At 32.8% G+C, this 25,803-nt stretch overlaps 3 protein-coding genes and 1 long non-coding RNA gene across 4 annotated transcripts; 3 read left to right on the top strand and 1 right to left on the bottom strand.

The window, feature by feature from the left end:
- Window positions 1-292: 292 nt before the first annotated feature.
- On the top strand, window positions 293-1,497 carry LOC136989338 (uncharacterized). The gene is made up of 3 exons (XR_010882898.1): window positions 293-440; window positions 1,181-1,349; window positions 1,411-1,497. It is a non-coding gene; the product is annotated as an uncharacterized lncRNA (long non-coding RNA).
- A 6,849-nt stretch (window positions 1,498-8,346) lies between these two features.
- Window positions 8,347-12,813, bottom strand: LOC136989282 (uncharacterized). Its single transcript, XM_067287404.1, has 2 exons — window positions 11,147-12,813; window positions 8,347-8,470 (listed from the first exon to the last, which is right to left on the bottom strand). Exons 1-2 carry the CDS (start codon window positions 12,811-12,813, stop codon window positions 8,347-8,349), a joined length of 1,791 nt encoding a protein of 596 aa, XP_067143505.1.
- Window positions 12,814-13,368: 555 nt separating this feature from the next.
- On the top strand, window positions 13,369-14,674 carry LOC136989269 (uncharacterized). The gene is made up of 2 exons (XM_067287394.1): window positions 13,369-13,759; window positions 13,815-14,674. Exons 1-2 carry the CDS (start codon window positions 13,369-13,371, stop codon window positions 14,672-14,674), a joined length of 1,251 nt encoding a protein of 416 aa, XP_067143495.1.
- A 10,697-nt stretch (window positions 14,675-25,371) lies between these two features.
- On the top strand, window positions 25,372-25,796 carry LOC136989329 (solute carrier family 22 member 4-like; the record flags this gene model as incomplete). The annotated part of the gene is made up of 2 exons (XM_067287462.1): window positions 25,372-25,629; window positions 25,693-25,796. Coding segments are annotated over exons 1-2 (362 nt in total), but the record flags the coding sequence as incomplete, so codon positions are not given.
- Between the last annotated feature and the right edge of the window lie 7 nt (window positions 25,797-25,803).

Below are 25,803 nucleotides of genomic sequence, written 5' to 3'. Positions count from 1 at the left end.
TATCTGATAGGTGTGAAAACTTCTCATTTCGTTAATTCATATGCCTCTATGTCTTCATTTTCTACAATTCGTTATATAATTGACTACTATGATTAGGCTTATTAATATGACGTATTGCACTGGTGTTTTGGTTTCTTCTTCAGTTGCAAAAACCAACACACCAGTGCAATACGTCTTATTAATAAACTTAATCCTAGTAGACGAATTATATAACTTTTCATTTTGATTTTCATGATAATGTTTTCATTTAATAGCAATGTATTAATTGTATCAATATTTACGTAGATATGGAAGAAGACCAGTGATAATATCTGGTCTCGTGCTTCACATTACTTTCGGGATACTTTGCTCGTTTTCTCCATATTACTGGATGTTTACTGTATCTCGTTTCTTCTTTTCTGCAGGAATTTCTGCTTCCCATCTAACTTACTTTGTATACGGTAAGTCATGAATTAAATTCATGCTCTTAATAGAATGGTAACAATAGAATGTGAATTTGACTTTGTGCTTCATGCTTAATACAGTAGAGAGTCGTTAATCGAAACCCCGGTTATCCGAATAGTCGGTTATCCGAACGATTTCCAGTCGGACTGTGTCGTGTGGACTCGAACGTTTTTGATACTAAATTTATTTCTAAAGTATGATTTTTATGTTTTTATGTTCTTCAATATATTTATCTATATATATATATATTTCAATAAATATAATATATAATATAAATATATATAATATAATATAGATATAATATATTTCAATTATAATATTATAACGATACAATAGCCTCGATTATTATTATAAAAATTTTCGTTAGGCTTAAAATCGACGAAAATTAAACACGAAACGACACGCAACAGAGAAAAATTTGAACATCGGAGAGATTATATTTTCTCGTACATAATCGGTTATCCGTAAAAGCACTTATCCGAACAATCGCAGTCCCAATTGATACGGATTTACGACTCTCTACTGTATACTGTATTATCTTCACTTTATTCAAATAAATTACGTGTATTTAATAAAAATTGCCGTAAAGTAAATACGCAATACTGCGGATAAACCATTTGCAAATTTTCCAGTGAACATTATATATTTAAATTAAAAGTTTACATCAAGTATTTATTGTATATACCGTCGTTTTTGTTTTTTTTTTTAAACAATAATAAACGACATTTATGCATAGTTACGGAAGTGGTTGGACCAACACACAGAGAAAAGGTTATGGTAATTAACTGTTTCGCCTATTCCATTGGGATGCTTATGATTACCGGAGTATCTTGGTTTCTCAAAGATTCGACTTATATTCAGTTATGCTGCTTTTTGCCGTCCATTCTGACACTCATATTTATCAGGTAATGGTTATTTAATGTGTTAATTGTTTTTATATTTTATTAAAAATATGTTTTGGATCAGTTTTATACCGGAGTCTCCAAGATGGCTGCTAACTCACGGTAGACTACGTAAAGCCGAAGAGGTTATTCGTAACATAATGGAAAAGAATAAAAGACATCACGAACGATTTAACCGAAATTATTGGAGAACTTTATTGGAAAATTTTAACGGTAAAATAATTTTAATCATTAAAAAGGTTGAGCTTTACACAGAATGACGAGGCTTTGAAATAATCGAATAACGATTTAAAAATATTTGTGAAAAATATCGAAATTAAAGTAAACTTTAAAGTCTGATAAATAAGTCTTCAACGGTGTGTTTGAATTGTTAAAACGGCATATATAATTAGTTATTAATGAATTAATTATTATTTTTTTGATGAAGAAAATAATTATTTTAATACGTCTTTCATGGAAACTAAGGGATGCAATAGTTTCGTTTTAATATTGTTGTGTCAGAGCTAAAAGGCTTAATCGATTCTCATGAACACAAAATAAATAAATAAAATTAAAATTGATACTTTTCATTTTCGAAGCGTTGTTTTTAGCAATTTTGATGGAAAAATGGTTTATTGGCATAAAACAAAACCTTTAACTACCAGTAAGAAATATTACCGCTGTTTATCCAGCAAACTGTTCTGATTCTCTTTTCGATTGAGTCCGCAGCATTCCCTACTCTAACCAAACGGGCCCACACTCATCACACTAATAGGGACGACGCTTTGCTAGAACTGCAACCTATCGAAGATATAGCTGCAGAACATGGCTATAAAAAAAACCTTGTACGTGGGTTATTAGGCGCCTACACCATTTACCTAGTTGTACACAATTAAATAACTAATACATAGAATACTTTTCCCAATACCTAGACTACTTTTGACAGAAGCCAGCAGAGCATCTCCATCTCCAATCGCACCACTGTACAGTTCAATCGGCATTTGAAATCATTATACAAAGATATTGTTAAACATAGTAGTACAGAAATCGAGTACAGGAGATCAGATACAATATATAAGTTGCTACTCAACGCGAAAGATAAGATAGATCAAAGCAGGATTCCAGGAGTTTACAGTATACCGGTAAGGGATGATTGATTCCAACGGATGTTAGTGTATATTAGTTCAACTAAACGGTGATTACGAAAAAGGGTACGTGCGCATAAATACGAAATTAAAAACAACAGACATACCCAAGGGCGTCGCCAGGGGGAGGGAAAGAGGGGCAGCTGCCCTCCTCTAGAAGTTCGAAGAAGTTATTTAAATGCTAAGTTTTAATTAAAATAATCTTCCTAGGCTTCTTGTAAGTTAAAGAAAATCTTTTATTTAAGATATTTCTTTTCCTGTACATAGTAAATGATTAAAACTTTATGAATCGTTTCTATTTTACCTACATATAATTCATGTCCTCTATCAATTTACATTATCTTGCCCCCTTTACCCATTGGCTGGCGTCGTTTTTTGACATACCATTGCCTTGTCCACGTACGCCACTGACTCGGAAGTGAATGCTGACCCGGGGAATACCAAGTCAATTAGTCAGGCCTATCGAACGGATCATATTTGTAGCCTGGAGGCTTTAGAAATACATAAAGCCAGCCTGACTTGTAAGTATGTTAATTTTAAAGACTGCTATACAATATTGCATGAAGGAGGTATCTTTATGAAAAATTTGAGCAAAGTTAATTTATATTAATTCATTCTGTACGTCTTAAGATGGTATGTGTGAACAGGGTCATATATTTTCGAGCTTTACTCGTTCACTTACGTTACATGTTATTCGTAATTTAACATTATTTTTTCGAATATTATCGTTCCAACGATTCAATTCAAAATTCGTTTGAAAAATCGGATGTAAGTCTTGGAGAAGGCCGAAAACGGTCGTTTTCTTTAATATTTGTTATTGGTAGTGACAGATTTTGTTTTATGTGATTATCTTTAGTAATTTAAAAAAAAAAATAGTTTCAATATGGTTTATTGAATCATTCATAATACAATCTTTTTGTACATAATATTAAATTATTCATTTATATATATACATACAGGGATATTTTTATTAACACGTGAAAGACTTTTTTGACTCTTCTGGATCCGCCATTGGTCGGACTTCTCATAGTTTAGAATAAACGTGTACAATAGTTAATGTATACGAAAATATTTTATACTAAATATGATGTTGTATGTGATTTTTCTGTTACAGAATGACAAGAAGAGGAAATTTAACTTTTTTCATTTGTTCAGAAATAGAACGTTACGCAAAATTACTTTCATCATGTACATCTTATGGTAACCATTTTGTATTTATTGACATATTAAGTAATTTTTCATTGATAAGGGATAATTCTGATTATATTTTTAATTTCAAAAAGCAATGAATTGTTATCCATCTGTCAAAATTCAATTTATGTATATTGCAATGTACTATTTAATCATTCTTTCTATTAATTAATAAACATTTTTTTTTATAAAAATGGAGTAAACACAAACCAATACGTGAACTTCTTTTGTTAAAACTTATCTTAATTTATTATACACATGAAACTCTTTAATTTGTTTCAGGTTTGTGATAATATTCGACGTCTACGCATTACTTTTGAATGCGGATATCACAGGAGGAAACATCTTTCTTCTTTTTCTTTTATTTTCGTTATTACAAGCTTGCGTTTCTGCCGTATTGAACATTATTTTACCTCGCTTTGGAAGAAGACGTATTTTGATGTTTGGATTCTTTTCAGCGGGCATTACATCGTTACTCATAACAGTCGTTCCAAACGGTAAATCTGAAATCAATAATACTAATCAATAAACTTACTTCTGGATATTAACAATATGAGAAAATAGTTTTGTTTTGAAACGTTCTGGCTCTTTCATTTTATATCGATTCTCAACATTATGGTTTTTAAACAGATCTTCTATGGCTGAGGATTGTCTTCGTAGTGCTATGCAGATTCTGTATCGCGATTACAATAATCATATTGTATGGATATACTTCAGAATTATATCCGACTGTAATTCGTAACGTGGGTATTGGATCGTGTTCTACTGTTTCGAGACTCGGATCAATCGCTGCACCTTTCATGAAAGATCTTGTACGACTTATCAAATATTAAAAATGAAAGTGAAGTTATTTATACTAGTTTACATTATAATGTTATTGTATTTGTTACAGAGTGAAAAGGTAAATTGGAGCATTCCCTTCGTGTTAGTAGGAGTATTGACTGTTACCTCTGGTTTGTGCATTTTGCCTTTACGCGAGACCAAAAGTATTCCTTTGAATGATACCATTGTGAAGTAAGAAATTATTAATGAATATTTTAAAAAATATAATCGATTTAAGTTACAGTTATTGAAATATGTTTGGTATAATTTATGAAAATATAAGAAAATATATAATCATATTTTCGCAGTAATACGTCAGAAAATGAAAAGGAATTCAAAAATTTGACAAGAAGAATAAAGGAAAATTACTACATTAAATTGAGGAAATTACTTAATATTAAGAATGCACTCTAAAGATTGCACGAGGAAAAACTTTAAAATGAAAACTTTATTTTTGGCGAGAAGAAGAAAAACATTAAAATTATTAAATTAATATTAACGATAATATCAGACATTTAATTAGTTACAATTAGGATTAATATGTATAGAAATATAATGGAAAAATGTATATGCATAAAAAGTAAAATTAAGATGTTTGTAATTTCAATCAATATACTTGGGTGGGTTGCACGATACTATTTAAGTTAGAAGCATGTTAACGTAACTGCAGAGTTTTGTAGCAATTGGTCGAACGGCTTAGGTTTGCATAGTGAACAAACATACAAATATCTTCATTTGTATATATATATATAATTAATATATATATATATATATATAGATTAATTAGTATTATAAAAAATAAAGAATAAATATTTGATTGGTTATTAAGACTGTAAAAAAGGCCTTGTTAAGGAAATAAGAAACAAGTATTGTGAAGTGATTTTGCTTTAAAGCGATTTTAAAATGATAAAATAATCAAACAATATCGATTGTAACGAAAAGAACAGAAGCTCGAAAAACAAAATGTTCGAAAAGAAATTTGTCTGTTATTAACGAAAAGGATATAAAATAAATCTAGCATATAGTTGCCTAAATTTTCCGGCTATGAGATTTTGTTTAATTAACGAAATTATTATTTTTGCATTAAATTTAAAATTTAAATATTACAGGTCTGTGATAACTTTCATGAAATCCAAAAATCATCATACTTTCTGCACGGATAACAACTAAAATTAAGGCTTGTTGCTTCTTATGCTTTTTATTGTGTATTAATTTTCAGTAGCATATTCAAAGGTGATTTTTCAATTCAGTTATGTTTTATGAAGTTCGTGAAAATTCCATCGGTTTATATTATGAATTACGTTACTTTTAACTAAACAAATTTCCATTCAAGCAGTATTAAACATTTATGTAATACATCTAATAATATATGCCATTAGTCGCGTGTCAGTATATCTGTAACGGTATGCTTAGAAGGTCCACTAGGGGCGCCCCCGAACTATTATTTGAATTGACAATACATTCAGTTTTTGCGTAACAATAATAAAATAACAATAAATGCGTTGTTTTTGCGTTTTTGACTGCGATTTAGTAGGATACGCGATGAGAAATTCAGTATATTATTATTGTTATTTGTAATATAAATTTATTATTTATATCACGAAATGACACTCCTTGCTGCTAGAATGCCCACTAGGAGGTGTCCCGGACTACTAGTTTTACGTAATTAATATAAAAACATATATTGTTGTAAATAAAATACTCTTGTTAATTCGTAATAAGAGATAATAAGACAGTTTTGAACAAAAGCTATTTATTTCAGAATGCTAAAATAATAACAGGAAAAATTATGTTTAACCTGACGAGCTGGAATATACTACATAGAGTGGCTGAAGGGACGCCACGTTTGAGGAAAATTCAATACATATTCCGCCATTTTCCTTTTAGTCAAAGGGCATGCCATTTGTGCTGTGTAAAAACAACGAGCTAGAATATTCCAACCTCGTGTAAGAGATATAGTATTCATGTATGCCACTAATAGTGCTGTAACCATGGTCACAGCCACTCTATGTAGTATGTTTTCGCTTATTGGTTTAGCCATAAATTAGCACATGTTTTAATTTGAAGTTTCTTTTAAAGCCATTTTATAATTCAACATGACTAAATTAAATGTATACAACAATGAAAATATTATACACATCTAATTTTACTTTTCTGACTGTTATATAAAAGCGAAATATTTAGATCCGGGACCCCATCTTTAAATATTTACAGTTTTGGACTTAGGACACCTTCAGAAGTCGAAAAATACAAAAAATTCGGGGGGTGGGTAATTTTTTTGTGTGGATTTAGTATGTGGGTGGTGTGTGGTTTGTGTTGGCATCTATTTCTTTTAATATCTCAGGAAAGTGAAGATTAAGCTGGTATATACAATGCATTGATGCATTGTATATACCAGCTTAATCTTCACTTTCCTTTGATATATTGATTAAATTTTGATGATAAAAGTTTGAGAGGTCAGACAGATACAGGATGGTCACGTGTCATATCTCGCGTGTAGTCAGAATTACTGAAAATTTTGCTTCTTCACATTTACATAGCTTTTAAAATAAAACTCGTTTGTACTTTCTGGTTTGCTCTTTTTTGGAATTAAAATTAATTTCATCAAAAATTTGCCAAAGCTCAACATATAGAGAGGTTTCAAGGTCGCATGACACGTGATAAAACACACGTTTGCTCCTCCCATTCGCCATTTTTGTAATAGTTTTCGCTCGCTTAGCTTGCACGTGGTTTGTGGTTCGACGTCTTTTTTTAGTTTAAACGTACAAAAATACTGCAGTTCTATTCTCATGAATTAAGTTAAAAAAGACTTTTTTCTTGCGGGCTATTCTAGCAGTCTAACGGACAAGACGCAGCTGTATACAAAGAGAAAATTTCGTTATGTCAAGGCGATTTATACCAAACCAGTTTATCAGACTAAGTCGTAGATCAAGAGTTGTGGCCGAAAGTAGAATTTGGTGATATTATAAACTATTTGGTTTTGACGACAAATTTCTCATACCCTATCACAAATGAAAGCTTATAAATCTTTAGAGGCCCATAACTATTTAACAAGTGGCTGGGTTTCTCCTGATATAAAAGTAAAAGTAATGAATAACAGCGAAATAATATTGCTTGGAAAGATATGTTTTCTTTTGTTTGTACGTAAAACTCGTGTTTTTACGTATTTCTTAACTAAGAATTTATGTCTGAAAGTAAAAAAGTCTATTTAAAAACAGCTGTGGCAATTTTTCTAATTCAAATTGTTTAGTACCTTTATTTTCTAGTTGAAATTAACATATAATAAGCCTACTTGCTTTTAGTTTTAACGTGTAACGTTAATAAGTTTGCACTAGCTAAAGCTTGAAATTACATTAGTTATTCATTTATAAATGCACTATACCGAAATAAATTAATATAAGCAAATCAGTAAACTCTTTTAGGTTTTAAAATATAACTTAGTGTTTATTAATGTAAATATTGAAATGAAATGTTTCTGACAAACTCTTGTATTGATATTCACTTTATTCGTATCGAAGTTTTTCCGGATAATTCTCGAGACCCATGCAGTTTGCCTTCCTCGTAAAAGCTCCTCAGTTTAGGATCCTTAATGACAAATAATACCGGGAATTTTAAAAAATGATGTTCCTTTGTTCTTGAGTGAACTAGCATCACACCCAATTACACAACAAATCACCACAGTGATATACGCGACGAAAAAAAAAAACAACAAAAAAACTCCAGTTAAAGCGCACGTGAACACACACAAAACGTAAACAAGTCACAAAGAGTCACAAAGATGGCGCTAGACAATTGCGCATGCTCATGACGTCACTCGTGATGTCGACATGAAACTCTCTATCGGAGATGATATAATTGATCTGTTATTCGATACTATTAATACTTGCCAAATATAGTCGTTGGGAAAGCCTACCGAATACTTCATTCATAGAAACCATGGCAAATACTGCGATCGTTGCTGCCGACATAAACAGAGCTAACTCGTAACTGAAACGTGTATTTAGAATAACGGCACTATAGTACCTTTGAGTGTTATAGAAGCAGATTTGATGCGATTAGCATCAAAATTCGAAAGCATCGTAGAGGGTGCCATAAGTACCCAGAAGTACAGGCTTGAAATAGCAGGCATATAATTTTGAATGCATTTTAATTAATCTTCCTTCTTCATTACTAAGTATTTTGGCTTTTCGAACTTCTCCTGTTCAAAGTTTGTACGTGGATGCTTATAAGTCTCCACTATCTCTTAGGAGAGGACAGTTGTCTCTTTTTTACTACATTAAACAGAAATCTCAATAATAAACTTTCAGCTGATTATTCTTATACTCAGTTGAAAAGATTATTTGCAGCTCGGAAGAGTAGTGTCTCTACATTCGACATGTGAATGGAGAATGTAAGCAGCACGATTGACCTGGACACAAGCAACATCTCACAGGTTGAGGTTAATAGTATTTCATCTTGGTCAACCCCAGCGATAAATGTTGACTTAAGCTTAAAGCAGTTCCCCAAAAATACCACGCCAGATCATGCCTATAGACACAACTTCGCAGAAATTCGACATCGTGACAGGAATTTAATTCCTATATACACTGATGGATCTAAATCGGATAACTATTTGGGCTTAGCCTTTGTTTGCCAGGATGAAATCGTGGCTGAACAAATAGCACCTAATTCTTCCACCTTTACTGACGAGTTGCAGGCTATTTATTTAGCCCTAAAATATATAAAGAGGAAAGGTCATCGTTGCTGCGTGATTTGCACTGACAAAGTTAGTGCACTTCAGGATTTGTTCTCATCTGAACCTAGTTCTCACTCTATATTGATTAAAATTTATAATTTGATTTGCCTTCTTCTTGCGACGAATCTTTCTAGAAAATTTTGTTGGGCCTTAGGCCATGTAGGTTTAAGAGGAAATGAAGAAGCTGACGCAGCTCTAAGTCAGAAGTTTTCTCATAATTTAATGTTTTTTGAATGAAATGACTCGAAGCTAGTCGATTAAAAACGACTAGCAGAGAGATGGCAAATTGTGTAGAACGCACAAATCTAGAATAAACTTTGTGAGATCAAACATATGATAGAAAATTGAACACATAATAAAGAGTATGACGGGAGATATCGTGGTTGTCTTTTACTCGTTTGAAGAATTGGGCATACTCGGTTCACTCATCAATAACTTTTGAAGGGTAATGACCAGCCAGTATGCCAATACTGCAACTGTACTGTAAGTGTTAAGCACATACTGTGCAACTGCATTGCTTCTGAGAGGATTCGTAGACAGCATTTTAGAAATGCAAGTTTTAAAGAGATTTTGGGCCAAAGGCTAAACCTTGATAAATTATAAAACTTTCTGAAAGTCACAAATATTTATAAACAAATTTAATTATTTATTTATTATTTACTTTTATTTATTTTGTTGTTTTGTTTATTTGCACTGATTTATGTTTTTCTTTTTTTATTAATATTTTTTATGATATATATATTTAGTTTTGTCTAATTTTAACATTTGTCATGGCGCAGCGTAGCCTATATGGTTCTTATGTCAAAAAAACTGAACCAACCAACTAACCAAATATTTTGATAGGAATTTTTCGGACATATATTGTTTCCAGCACAAAATACTTAACATTTGCGGATGACGCGGTAAAATGCGTGATCTGGACAATGAGGGCATTGATACGTAGACGCAACCAAAAACACAGAATAGGCAATATTCTGTTTTTTAGATTGCATCGAAAGAAATTTGCATTGTAATTAAAGAATCGAGAGAGTTTACTATCAATTACAATACAAAAATGAGCGACGAATATTATCTGAATGAATACTGAATAAACGGACAAAACTCTTCGCTTACAAAAAACTTACAAAAAACTTAAACAAACACCTTAATGTTCGCTGAGAAATTTATTAATTTAACTAACGTTTTCGGCTTATTCAATAAGCCATCTTCAGGTTTTTAACTTTCGAACAAGAAACAATATCGTTCTATTAAAAGAATACCATAGTTTGAAAAAATTCAAATCATTAGTAACGGACAAAAAATAAAACAAAGAGGATGAACATGGTAATAAAAATAAATAAATATACATAAATAAATAAAAATGGTAATATAAATAAATAAATATACAAAAATATATAAAAACAAAAAAAAAAAAGAAAAAAAAAAGGAAGAACGTGGTAATATAAATAAATATACAATAAAATCGTAAAAGATACAACAAATGTAAGGTAAAAACGTTTTACTCGTGCCCATATATACTACTATCTATCCTAACCAGAAATACTTCCCCATAGAACTCACGTGTCTCTTATAAATTTTTAACTGCATATTTCCAAGCAGAAGGAAGACCTTCTGCGTCCCTTGCGTTAATACATTTATCTCTTAGTTTGCTTCTGTAAATTTCTATCTTTTCAGCCGCTCTTGCCAAAGTTGGGGAGTGTACCTGCTTTATGATTTTCGCCTCATTCCAATGTACTAAGGATCCCTCCGCCTGCCCCATCTGGGCTAATACCGTTGTGTTGGAACCTTTTCTAATATCATATTTATGTTCCTTGATCCTTATTCCTAGGTTTCTAGTAGTAACCCCTACATAATCTTTATTAATACCTAATAGCTGGTTCTCGTAGGGAATCTTATACACACCCGCCTTATCTTCTTTTTTAACTAACCCTTTATCGTTTCTAAGTATTTTATACAAATTCGGAGCTCTTTTCAAGATCACCCTTGTATCCTTAGTTCTTGCTATTTCTTTCATAATCCCTCCCAGATACTTATTGTATGTAAATTTCGTGTATCTGTAAGGCCCGTGCCTGGTGTCCTTATCATTACTGGCCTCAAATTTTCTAATAATTCCCTCAATGACTTTCCTCCTATAACCTAATGTTCCTGCTATCTGTATAATTCTTTCTATCTCTGTATCCCGGTCTATCACATTTTCACAGTATATAAAGGCCCTTCTAACCAATGCTCTAAATGCTGCTAACTTATATTTATAAGGGTCATTAGAGCTTGCAGGGATATATAGTGGGCTATGTGTAGGTTTAATGAAAACGCCGGTGGATATATGCCCTTTGTTAAATATAACATTAATGTCTAAGAAATGTACTATCCTGGAGCTTTTCTGCTCTAGCTTCAGGTTAAGGCCCTCTTCGTTCTCGTTAATTCTATCTACAAAGTTAGCAATTACTCGATTGTTCCTCCATATTATAAAAACGTCGTCTACATATCTCTTGTAGAATACTATATCCCTTTCGAAGCCCCGCAAAACCTTTTCTTCTACTTTACTAACCACAAGCTCGCAGAGGAGCCCCGAAATTGGGCTTCCCATCGGTACTCCCCTTTTTTGCTTATATACTTGTTCTTCGTACGCGAAGAAGGATTCGCAACATACTAGGTTAGCCATTTCTATAACCTCATCTCTGTGTTGTGTTAACGTTGGGTTATCTCTGAACAAGAACTCCATAAGTGCTTCTACACAGGACTCAATCTTAATAGACGGGTACAAACTTTCGTAATCTAACACAGTTCCCACTTCTTCATCCTTCAAAGCGATGCTTTGTAGCTCTTTAACTACCATAACAGGATCCTTTACCACTAATTTATTATTTTCCATCCGTGAGGAGAGGTACTCTTGTAATCTTTTTTCCAGGAAAAATGTAGGTGCTCTTCGTTTTTCCACAATAGGCCTTATTTCTTTTCCCTCTTTATGTGTTTTGGCGAAGGCAAAGAGTCTAGGGAGCCCTGGTCTAGGGTTCCGGCATTTACGGACAAACGGTAAGATCCTCGCTAGTTTGGTTTCCTCCAGTTTTTTAACCCTTCTATCAATAGCTTGAACTATTTTACTGTTGACCTTCACACATTCCGTTTTTCTGATATATTCCTCTAAGGCTCTATCATATGTTTGTTTCCTCATTATGACAATTTGTTTGCTTTTATCTGCTCTTGCCGCAATCAAATTATTCTCTTTTAACCATCCCTTGGTATACCTGATGTCCTTGCTATAGCTTCCTCCTTTCCATTTATTTTGATTTTTTAACACAGTTTTCCAACGAAAATAGTCCTTCTCCACCGGGTCCAAACCACTAATTCCTCTTTCGATCTCCTGGTAAGACGTTTCCCATATCCCCGCATTCTCCGGGACGAAGTTCGGGCCTTTGTTCAGCAGCTCTTTTACCCTATTGGGTACTTCAATTTGGTCCCATACTACGTACGTTGTAACGTTCTTCCTATTATTTTTTGGAACCTGCTTATAGATAATCCACTTCATTCTCTTAATATAGCGTTTCTTTAAGTTCTTGTAAACCTTATCAGTAAAATGTGCCACTCCTAAGTTCATGTCCATAAGCTTATCAGGCTTTTCATTAAAAACTTTGTTTTCCAAATCAATGAGGTGTCTCAGGACCCCATATTTTTTGTTTTTTGTAAATTTAATTGATTTCTTAAGGCACGCAAAACAAATTCTTAGTTTTAGCGAGCTGCACTCTTTCGGGATGCAAATTCTATAAATGGACCATCAGGTATACCAAGGGATGGTTAAAAGAGAATAATTTGATTGCGGCAAGAGCAGATAAAAGCAAACAAATTGTCATAATGAGAGAAACAAACATATGATAGAGCCTTAGAGGAATATATCAGAAAAACGGAATGTGTGAAGGTCAACAGTAAAATAGTTCAAGCTATTGATAGAAGGGTTAAAAAACTGGAGGAAACCAAACTAGCGAGGATCTTACCGTTTGTCCGTAAATGCCGGAACCCTAGACCAGGGCTCCCTAGACTCTTTGCCTTCGCCAAAACACATAAAGAGGGAAAAGAAATAAGGCCTATTGTGGAAAAACGAAGAGCACCTACATTTTTCCTGGAAAAAAAATTACAAGAGTACCTCTCTTCACGGATGGAAAATAGTAAATTAGTGGTAAAGGATCCTGTTATGGTAGTTAAAGAGCTACAAAGCATCGCTTTGAAGGATGAAGAAGTGGGAACTGTGTTAGATTACGAAAGTTTGTACCCGTCTATTAAGATTGAGTCCTGTGTAGAAGCACTTATGGAGTTCTTGTTCAGAGATAACCCAACGTTAACACAACACAGAGATGAGGTTATAGAAATGGCTAACCTAGTATGTTGCGAATCCTTCTTCGCGTACGAAGAACAAGTATATAAGCAAAAAAGGGGAGTACCGATGGGAAGCCCAATTTCGGGGCTCCTCTGCGAGCTTGTGATTAGTAAAGTAGAAGAAAAGGTTTTGCGGGGCTTCGAAAGGAGATATAGTATTCTACAAGAGATATGTAGACGACGTTTTTATAATATGGAAGAACAATCGAGTAATTGCTAACTTTGTAGATAGAATTAACGAGAACGAAGAGGGCCTTAACCTGAAGCTAGAGCAGAAAAGCTCCAGGATAGTACATTTCTTAGACATTAATGTTATATTTAACAAAGGGCATATATCCACCGGCGTTTTCATTAAACCTACACATAGCCCACTGTATATCCCTGCAAGCTCTAATGACCCTTATAAATATAAGTTAGCAGCATTTAGAGCATTGGTTAGAAGGGCCTTTATATACTGTGAAAATGTGATAGACCGGGATACAGAGATAGAAAGAATTATACAGATAGCAGGAACATTAGGTTATAGGAGGAAAGTCATTGAGGGAATTATTAGAAAATTTGAGGCCAGTAATGATAAGGACACCAGGCACGGGCCTTACAGATACACGAAATTTACATACAATAAGTATCTGGGAGGGATTATGAAAGAAATAGCAAGAACTAAGGATACAAGGGTGATCTTGAAAAGAGCTCCGAATTTGTATAAAATACTTAGAAACGATAAAGGGTTAGTTAAAAAAGAAGATAAGGCGGGTGTGTATAAGATTCCCTACGAGAACCAGCTATTAGGTATTAATAAAGATTATGTAGGGTTTACTACTAGAAACCTAGGAATAAGGACCAAGGAACATAAATATGATATTAGAAAAGGTTCCAACACAACGGTATTAGCCCAGATGGGGCAGGCGGAGGGATCCTTAGTACATTGGAATGAGGCGAAAATCATAAAGCAGGTACACTCCCCAACTTTGGCAAGAGCGGCTGAAAAGATAGAAATTTACAGAAGCAAACTAAGAGATAAATGTATTAACGCAAGGGACGCAGAAGATCTTCCTTCTGCTTGGAAATATGCAGTTAAAAATTTATAAGAGACACGTGAGCTCTATGGGAAGTATTTCTGGTTAGGATAGATAGTAGTATCTATGGGCACGAGTAAAACGTTTTTACCTTACATTTGTTGTATCTTTTACGATTTTATTGTATATTTATTTATATTACTACGTTCTTCCTTTTTTTGTTCTTTTGTTGTTTTGTTTTTATATATTTTTGTATATTTATTTATTTATATTACCATTTATATTTATTTATGTTTATTTATTTATTTTTATTACCATGTTCATCCTCTTTGTTTTATTTTTTGTCCGTTACTAATGATTTGAATTTTTTCAAACTATTGTATTCTTTTAATAGAACGATATTGTTTCTTGTTCGAAAGTTAAAACCTGAAGATGGCTTATTGAATAAGCCGAAAACGTTAGTTAAATTAATAAATTTCTCAGCGAACATTAAGGTGTTTGTTTAAGTATTTTTGTATATTAATTCTGATGGGTACGAGTGTGTTTTGACACAACGTTGGCACTTCGAATACTTACGTTTGCTAACCAAAATGTATTTACAAGGATGAACCACAATTTTGCCTAGACATTTCTGCTACGGCAAAGATTGGCCTGAAAAAGCGATACAAGCATTTAGACTCCATTTTCTTTTCTGACTTACCATACTATTTTTTTTTTTAGCCCAGTACTGGCCAGTTGGATAATGGTTGCGGGTTTGTGCCTGACCAACGGGCTAACCATGGTTAACTTCCCGAATGCTATTTACGTTTTTAACATCTGATTGCGAGGTAGAATTCCATGCTGTGCCTTCCATTAAGGCACTATTTACTACCTCTCATTTATGAAACACAAATGATGTATATCTATCGAATCCGATTAGAATATATACATTTAAGTAAGTAAGTAAGTAAGTAAGTAAGTAATGTTTATTGTAATAGGATTGAACCTGTTACATGGGGTGTTTCAATTATTAACCAATCACAATCATATTACAACATATTAGTTCCATATAATATATCTTAGTTATTTAGTTTAACATTGACATATATTCATTATTGAAAGGTTTAACTTCCTGGTACGTTATAATACAACTGTTAAGCTCTGCGAAAAGTTCACCAACACCTTCAACCATATACATTTAAAACAACGTACTGTACATACAGCATTACAATCAGTGGCGTGCCGTCATTGGAAGCGGTGGAAGCGCCGCTTTCACCTTCCAATAATTTTCCCTTTCTATTTTTTAATATATAAATTTTTACGTACTTTGAATAAATTAAAATTAATATTTTATTATATCCGCATTATGTATCTTATTACAAATTTCTATACTACATGTGAAAAAAACGATAAGATTGCTATTGTATATTCGAATAATCAGTGGCGGAATGGAAGCGCTTACGAGACAGCTTTCACGGCGAGAATAACTGAATGGTGTAAAGCAGCCAAGGGCATTGGCGCATGCGCTTTACAGAGCACCAACGTCAGCCGGTTTTGCCGGTGGATGCTACACACCATAACGCTTTCAACGATTCTATCTCTTAGCCACTGGTAGGGAGCTATGTGACTAAGTGAACTGTTTAAGATTTAAAAAGTGAAGAGTATTCAATGTTATTTTTATGTACGTTTCTTCGCAAAGTTATACTTAATTATAATTTTCTTTTAATTATACTGTAATTATATTGTCGGAAAATCTTTAGAATTTTTATCACTTTTAAATGTTAATAATTTTAATATGAAAAACAATTTTTCCAAGCGTGTTTAAATTCTTTAAATTAAGTAAATTTTATGGGAAATTTTTTGATTTATCTAAATTACGTAGCGAATCGCAATATTTATATTCGTGTCCGGACTATATTGACAAATAACTCTTAGACATAAAAAGTATTATAATTAATGTCGATCCGAACAAGGACGTACTAAAAGAATTATATGATTTAATATCGTTAATTTTTACGAGACCATCTGCCAGTGGGTCTGCTGAGCGCAGTTTTTCGACCACGAAGCAAATTCATACATTGGCCAGGAACACTGAGTCGGAGGAAGATTGTCGTCGCTAGCATTCCTTTCGATAGAAAAAGTGCTTTTAAATACGTTGACGGAGTCGACGACCAGCGACTTTTATGATAAAGTAATTAACGACTTTGCTGAAAAAAATCGCCGAATAGAGTTAGTTTATAAAAAAACAAGTTTTTTTTATTATTGTTTGTATCATGTCAATTTGTATTATGTATGTATTATTTGTATTTTAGAACTACTGTAAAATACGTAAATTGTTTATTTTTGTCATTTCTAGTATTTGTTTAAAACTTTTATGGAAATGTCATGTACCGGACAGGTCTGACCCGTCACAAAAGACGCTAAAAACGGTTAATTTAGAGAAAAATTGATTAGTTTAAAAAAACATAAGTAAAAGTCGTTTGTAGTCGGATACTCATTGTTTATATCAAACTGCCAAGCAGAAACCATAAATCGCAAACGGAAGTCGTTCTGTCATCGGTGGAAGATCGAATTTATCTTCGATTTTGACTTTTCTCGCGCTCCAGGTAAGAGTCTCGTTACGTTTAGTAACCAGGGACCAACCACTCGGGAAGCGTGATTGAGGGAAAACGACTAATCAAATGCACGAAAGAAAGAACGGAGATCGATATAATCCTCGACAATCGAGGACACCTGGCACTCGGTTAACGTTCCGAATAACCAAAACGCCGTGTGTCAACGCGCGCAAAAAAAAAAAAGTTCTCGTCTATTGTGCCAACCTGTAACCCGTGCCACTTCGGACTTAGACCGTGTCCCCGAAGCCAACAGAGGAAGTCTCCCCGTGCCCTACAGACTTGTCAACGCCACTGTCCCGGGGCCACCTTCGATCGACCGTCGAAGAACCACATTGACGCCCGGGATGTCCGAACGGCTGATTGTTTTAAAGCAAACGATCTTGTACATAATATATGTTTATTTTATGTTTCTTCTTTGTCGGTTTTTGTCAGATACGTCTCTTTCGCCACCACGCACGTACGAATGGACACTAGGCCATCACTGACGCGATATTAACTGATTGCCCCTGGAAGTCGGCTTCTTACAGAAACACAGCTTCCCTATCATCAAATGTCACGGCACGCCACTGATTACAATTAATATTTACTTTATCGATATGATATATCTTTAATTGTGTAATTCTTAGTTACCATAAAATATACATTACTCAGACAATAGAATTTTGGTATACCGCAGTTCTCATTATTTATTTATAGCTTAAAATTAAATCGTATTTAAATTATATACTCTACACGTATCCCGTATCAATCTACTTTCATTGACTACAAATATGTGTACAGCAGCTGTGGGCAATAACTGCGTCAATTTTAATCGTATCCATTACGGTAATAAAGGAGATTGTTTAATATACTGTTCATGAATTGGGTGGTCTTTTGCAGGTAAAGTAACAGTTCACTTCCAAATTCTTCTGCAATACCACATCGTCAAGGTATTGCCTCTGTGATATGGTCTTTTATAATCCTATGCTGTGAAACTTTAATATACTGCTTTCGAAAATACTGTTATGTTTGTAAAACGCTAATAAATATTGTTAAATGTATCATCCACAACAGCACTATGCATAGACTATAAAAAAAGGAGCATAAAGTTATTAAAAAGAGAATCGTAAAAGCTTCGGCTAATATTCGAGTCGATACGGAATATAAATATGTACAGTATCCGTTGATTCAAGCAGTTAAATAATCCCTCGTATATTGAAACACGTGGTATCAAAACACGATGGTACGTCGGTACTCCTCCGAATAATCACGACCCTCTAGTAAAAATTATTGATTAATAACAAATATTTTATTTTCATTTTGTCATTAGTAAAATGTTTTCTGCCATAAAAATGAGTAAGTAACTTAGAAATTAAACGAAATATATCAAATACCTTAGGGATTAAGAAAAAAACATCTCGAAGACAAAGAGGAGATGCGTTTCTGAATCTCATTAATATTTGAAAACTCTTATATTCTGTTAATTACTTTATAGTATTGCAAATGACATTGTTATCAAATCTCATTATTGAATTTTGAATCTGAAAGCTTGTTGCAGAATTCAATTGTTATTGCTTCAGTTATTCTACATAGCGTCACGCTCGATCTAATGCTAAATTTTCTTTCAGAGGAAAACTTCCGTTGCAAATCGAACCGTTATTTCAATTAAAAAAATTATTTCCGAAAGGTGTTAGATACATAACCGGCACGACTCTATTGTTAAAGAAAAATATGACGAACTAGAGCAAGTCACTACTAATTTGAGTTGGAAAGAACATAAATAAATAACGACTAACCCGTTACAAAGCTATACATCCACAAGAGCCGAATTATCGGGCTAGAGTTGGCTATAATAAATAAATAATTAATAAAACAATTTGGCACTAGAGCTTGGCGTTAGGCGCCATCTCTTACTAAACTTAATAATTATAATTAAATTAAATAAATAATTTTAATAATTTGGAACTGGAGGAAAAGAAATCGGCCCGAAGCGGGACTCGAACCCGCAACTTCTGCTATCCGTGCAGATACGTTACCAGTTACGCTACCCGGACCTTCAGTCCGATCGCCTCTTCCAGTAGGAAAGAATATGTTTTAAATTGAATAAATTAAAAATATACTAAAAATTTGCAGCCTGGCATTGTCATAATTATATACTGTGGACACAAACTAGCAGCCAAGTACTAGTGTTCAGTAATTTTACCCACTCGGGAAATAGTGTGAACTTGGAAATTAAAAAATCAGATGTAGAGAATTCATAAACAGCATCCTGTCTGGCCAATAAATTAGCTTGCATTGCATTGCCAGCAATTTCCTCATCATTTAGAGCAGTGTTTCCCAAAGTTTGGTACGCGTACCCGCAGGGGTACGGGAAGAGTTTAGTGGGGTACACGCTGCACCGTGCTTCGGCTGTTCCTGGTGCAACAAGCAGTTTACTTTTTTTCGATTACGAACATAGATAAATAATAAAAAACTTCGTTACTTCTTAGCGGTTTCGCCGGGTGCTGTGATTCTGTGTATTCCTCCACCTTATGCCAAGACAACAGTGTCACACAAAAACTCCAGTATCTACATATTGAATTGTTACAATGTGCGCGTGTGTATTTTTAGCTTTTGTGCGATTTTTCTAACAGGAAAGGTTTGTTATGTGCTTTAGTATTAATAAAAAGCTAAAATTGCCGAATAAACCAATTTTTTTGTAGCTAGTTACTACAACTAACAATTGTTAGCAGAGACTTACTTTGACAGTGCTTCTAGAAAGACGAAAATGAGACCTAAAGTCCATATCGCTATATCTAAAAACAATATTTTCCACATAGTCTTCTATTTTGGCCTTTTCGATTTTTCGATTGCAGCAGCATATAGAAATAAAATATCCTCGTTATTTTTTTTTTTTTTGTTTTTTTTTTGTAACTCTTTCCGCCCAGCCGGCACTAAGAGGGCCTCTTATAGCAAGCCCATTATGGGTTCGGCCAGGCCCACAATCGAGGCGGCCTGGGTGGTGAGGGACGGGGACCGACATATCCGGACGGACCACCCCCCGAAAAATTCCTGGGGATTTTTCGACCCGTCCGGATTAGATCCCGGGTCTCCCAGGGCGGCAGGCTGCTAACCTCGACCGCTCGGCCATCCGGCCGCTCCCTCGTTATCTTTGGTTTTTGGTATATGCAATTTTTTTGACGAGGGTACTCAGCATGAAGAAAATTATACAAAGGGTACACAGATGTCAAAAGTTTGGGAAACTGATTTAGAGAATAACTGTATTGCAGAGAAACAGTTCAGTGAGAAGCAAACCGCACTTCTAAAATATGCTGAAATGAATTAACAAGACTTTTAAGCAGTGTGATTGAAGAAACAACTTCCATACATGAATTAACAGGAAATCTAGTAAAATAATAGAAAAAACAAACCGAAAACTTGGAACAATAGGGAACTTGCCTAATTAGATAAAAAAAATTTATTAAATAAAACGACTTTCTTCAATAAACGCCTTAGCAAAAAAATGATTAGTAGAATATATCAGATTATGTCGATTATTACAGTTGAATTTATAAAAGGCAGACCATCACTCAGTTTGAATATTCAGCTGAAAAAAAAAAAACTTTCAGAATTCATAGACATGGCTTCTAGTCTATGAAAGATAACTCGAGAGTACAGATTGTGTACATCTTTTCTCTAGAACAATATAGAAATAAGTGAAAGGTTCATACTCAGTAAACTTGCCCTTTATTTATCATTTTATAAATCAGGTTACAGTCATATTTAAAGTAACTAAAAACTAAAACTATGATATTTTAATCAATCAATGATTACGCGCGATGAATCTATGGCTGGCAAGTTCCACGTGACTTTTCTACAACCTTACGTTAGCCATCGTATACTTATAACATTTTCTAATATATTTTCTGCATACGTACGTATTATTACTTGCACATATAGTATTTTTGTGGGTTTGTTGGTTATTATCTAGTGTGATATGCATCGGTATTAAAAGCGTACCATAATCTTGAAAAAGATATTGAAACCTAAGGTTATGTACGTATCAATCGAATTTTAAGCAATTACTGTCTCAAGTACAATATTAGATTTTATCAATAAGTCGATGTATACAGACGCAATAAAGGGACAAGTTTCAAACATTACAAAAACTAAAAAAATGAATAATCTGCCTAATGTTTGAAAATTGTCATTTTATTGTCTCTGTATAAGCAAAGCAATAAAAAAACACAAATTCGTCAAAATAAATGAATGCAGATTGTCACTAATACGTCAGGAATACGTCACAGAATATTTTATTTAAGAACAATAATTACGATGACAACTAGACGTTTTGAAAGAAAAGCGACATATTAGAAACTTGGTCCGTAAATATCAGACAAGGTATAAAGAAAAAGTATTATATTATTCCGTTAATATATTATAAATACTTCTGTTAATTTATGTCACAGTTATTTACTTATAATATTAAAAGAATTTCAACCTTTCCAATCACAATCAAGTCAGTTTTATTTTAATAACAACAATATATATCGCTAAGCTAAGAAATTCTTTTCAAATATTAAGAAAATTCCCTTCAAGGCATTTTTTCTATAAAAAAAAATTCTCTTTAAAACATTTTAATCTATAAAGAGAATTGTCTTTAAAGCAGTTTTATTTTATGAAAAAATTCTATTTAAGGCATTTTAATCTATAAAAAAAATTTTTTTAAGGCATTTTAAACATTATTTCTTTTCACAACTTATTTTAAATTTGCGTGAAATGAGTCGTGAGTGTTATATAAATCTTGCAAGTAATGCAGCAATTATTGCATTTCGAGTAGACTTTGATATTTATTTTCTTCTGAACGAAAATTATATCTTTCTTCATGTAATACAAAAAAATATAATATTTCATAGTACAATAGCATTATTGTGAATATTTAATAATTTTAAATAAAAATTTATAATAATTGAAAATAGTTTTATAGTCATGATGAATTAGTGCTGAAATAATTTTTTAAAATTAAAATGAATTCGTGTTTTTTATGTAAGTGAAAAATTAAAAATTTTTATTTAAGTTCAAATGTTAATAGATGAAAGGAATAAAACAATAGAACGACTTTTATATTTCCGCTAAATTTTTCTAAAGATTCAAATCATTTTACGTAGTAATATCTTTCATATTATTCTGGAATATCCTTGAACACGTAAATGCTAATAACAGTGTTTTAATACAAGGTAGTTGTATTACACCATAAAATAAAAATAGACGAATTTGATATTTAATATTTTTATACTTCTATCAATTAAAAATGAAAAAAACGCCTACTTATTGTTTTCATTTAATTACAGAAATGAATATAATAAATATTTTTATTGTATTTTTATATATATCATGCATTTTTATGTACAATATATAAAATTGATTTACATACATACAAGGAATACAACAAACACAATTTTTCGAAAGCTTTTTCACAAAACAAAACGCATTATGTAAGAATTAGGATTAACATTTATTATACTAGCAGAGGGAGTTAACAAAATATATTTTAATTAACCTTGAAAGTGTGTAATAAAGCAAAGGCTTTAATGTCCACAGTTCCATTAAATTCATACAGATCACACAAAAATCTCTTATTACGTGTTTTAAAAATGCAGTTACAAAGTGAATGCATGTGTATAATACAAAATTATAATATTTTTATTAATTTAGTTAATTTATTAATTTTTTTTAAATTTAGTTTTAGCGCTGTATTTAAAAAAATTTACATTTATAATTACATTGAAAATTCAATTAGTAACAGTAAGCTTACTGTTATTATTCCTTTGGGCGGAGGTCGCAAAATATTAATTTTATTTATATTTACTATTTGGGGGTTGCGGAGTTAAGAAAGTTAAGAATCGCTGCTCTAGATAATAAGAAATTGTTTCGTTTTGTGATATGTAGTGATAAAACAGAAAAGTTATGTTATTATTCTTTACTTCACAACTGGGTGCATAGGTAGACACTGGACATCTTTAACATCACTCTTTATTCAAAAATATCTTACACACTTATGCATCCAGTGTAAAGTAAACAATAATTAAAAGAAGGTACGGATTCGGAATAAGTCAATTATGTTATTTTTAATTTTTATGTAGGATGTTATTTTACGTTTATATTACACGACATTAGTGATGAACACCATGGATACTATAGAAGAAAGAAGCGGATCGCCTGAAATGGAAGTAAGAATTATATTTATTAATCTAAATATATAATCGAGAAGAGTTAATAATAATAATTAGCTCAGATCCCAAACGGTTAGGAATTGAGAGTTAAAATTTTGTACAAAGTTTCAATACGTCACGAAAACGCACACTAAGAAAAGATTTTTCGAAATTCTTCCCCAAGGGGGAAAGGGACAAAATTAAGTCTTAACACTTCCGTCAACAATTCAAGTGTTAAGTAACAATGGAAGTATTAAGTAACAATGGAAGTGTAAACAATGGAAGTGTTACCTAACAATGGAATTGTTAAGAAAAAGCGAGGTGCAAGACGCAGATGCAGTTTTTTCGTTTCTGCGGGAAATCGAACATATTTTTTTAGACCCATGTAAAATTTCTCTAATTAGTCTGAAACATGGGTCTCAATTCTTGCATTCTGTGAAAACGGGTAAGGTTGACTATAACGTAATAATCTTAATCTTCGCTATCGTTACTTTTGCTCGAGCAACGCCGGGCCCAACCGCTAGTATTAGAATAATTTTTCCTATATTCTTTGTTGCGAACGACATATGTAATATCGGGTAGAATTTAGATTTGTTTATAAAGTTACGACTCTATAAACAAAATTTAAACGAAATGGTGTAAATTTCTATATGAATAAAATGAATGAATAAATTAAATTGGAAATCAGATATTGCAAGTGTATGGACAGGAGGCCCCGGTTTACTATATAACAAACCGTAAATCACGTTATTAAAATTAAAAAAATTTCTCCGAAAATAGGTTACATAGATGACAGGCACGACTCTGTTGATAACAAAAAAAGTATTACAGGGGCAAGATAATACGGTACTAATTTGAGTCGGAATGCGAGGTTCAATTTACCGCATGTGATGTATATTCTTATAATCAAAAAAGTTTAAGATCTAACTCCAGCAAACCGGAAGTTCTGGCATTATTTGCCTGTCTTCCAAGATTTAATCCAGTGTTTGAAATACTAATGACACATTTTGATTTTAAAGTTTGTCTCAATCTACACATAATTTGATGGTTGTTATATAAACCGAAGTGCCAAAAATTAGAGACAGCAGCACACGCAATGTTATTTCCTACTACCCACAGTGAAAATGTTTCAGGTAGAATATTTTCAATTGACACCATAGGTACGATTGTTGTCGGTTATGTCTGAGTTTAATTAGGCCGTATAAAGGATTTATTGTCATTATGAATAGATTGTTGGAGCAGGAATAATAGGTCGCGCTATCAGCGAGGTATCGAATGCGCTTGGATTTTCTTCTACAACAGTTTAAAAGTCATAAAAGAAATATTTAAATAAGGACAGAAACATACATCACGAACGCACTGCGGAGGTCCACGCTTGATGCAAGAACGTGATTGCTGGTGGCTAACCAGGTTAGCAACGACACAACGAAAAGCATGTATGCGGTAAATCACATCAGACTTTAACACGGGCGCTGTTAAAACTTGATAAGGAAGTTTTGAACTTGAATTCATTTGCATATATGTATTAACATTAAACTTTAATCATATTTTTCAATAAATGATTTTTATCTCTTTTTTTCAGTTTTTACTTTAGATTTTTTGTGTTTCATTAAAATTCGCTTAATTATGATAGCCGCATAATCGCTTCAAAGTAGTCAGGTCCGGATTTTTCCCAATTAAACAGAATTTTCTGGATATAGTTAAAGGCTTTCCTTAAGATTTCCATGTCTGGTCTCGTTTTTTATCTTTCTATCATACTTCTCGAGCTTAGGAAAAAATAGACGGTATAGGTCTATAATTTTTTCAAATTACACCCCAAAAATTATTATATAACTTTGAATACTTTCATTATTTCACTTTACACTGCATCTGTTAAATACTGAAATTATATGTTTTGGTAGGAAACATCGAAACAATTTAAGATTTTACAGATCTTATCGGTGCATTTGGAAGATGGCAAAAAATTTTATTCGGGATATCTGTATGCAATGTTGCTCTCTATGCAATGAGCAATTTATATTGGCCATTCTTGGCGTACAAAGTGAATTATTGGTGTGCCAGAACACCAAAATACATCAACATGTCCGTAGAAGAATGGAAAAATATCAGCGCACTTCTGGAAATTAGAAACGGCAGAACAACACATAGTCGATGTGAAGTATACGATATTAACGATAAGGAATATGAAAAGAACTTTACCAGTATTCCTTGTCGTTCGTGGGAATACGATCATTCACAATACAGAAGTAGTGTCATTGAAAAGGTGAGAGTAAAACGATTTTACTTAAATGTATATCTGAAGTTTAATTTTGTTTAAAATTTTTAGTGGAATTTAGTTTGTGAAAGTTCTTGGTTGAGTTCAGTCGCTGGATCTTCTTACTTCGTGGGATTATTCGTTGCCGGTATCGTATCTGGCCAGATATCCGATAGGTGTGAA

The sequence above is a fragment of the Centruroides vittatus genome, unplaced genomic scaffold, assembly GCF_030686945.1.
Source record: "Centruroides vittatus isolate TY-2023 unplaced genomic scaffold, ASM3068694v2 contig_1291, whole genome shotgun sequence".
Lineage (NCBI taxonomy): Eukaryota > Metazoa > Arthropoda > Arachnida > Scorpiones > Buthidae > Centruroides > Centruroides vittatus.
This window is presented reverse-complemented; position numbering and strand designations above follow the sequence as displayed.

What these genes read in the sequence shown, in the direction of transcription:
- LOC136989282 (XM_067287404.1), bottom strand. Translation starts at nt 12,813, where the DNA reads ATGAACTTAGGAGTGGCACATTTTACTGATAAGGTTTACAAGAACTTA. An exon ending in ATACTTAGAAACGATAAAGG is followed by an intron (nt 8,471 to 11,146) that starts GTTAGTTAAAAA and finishes TACACGTTTCAG; the next exon opens with TTACGAGTTAGCTCTGTTTA.
- LOC136989269 (XM_067287394.1), top strand. Translation starts at nt 13,369, where the DNA reads ATGGAAAATAGTAAATTAGTGGTAAAGGATCCTGTTATGGTAGTTAAA. An exon ending in TAGTATTCTACAAGAGATAT is followed by an intron (nt 13,760 to 13,814) that starts GTAGACGACGTT and finishes CTAACTTTGTAG; the next exon opens with ATAGAATTAACGAGAACGAA.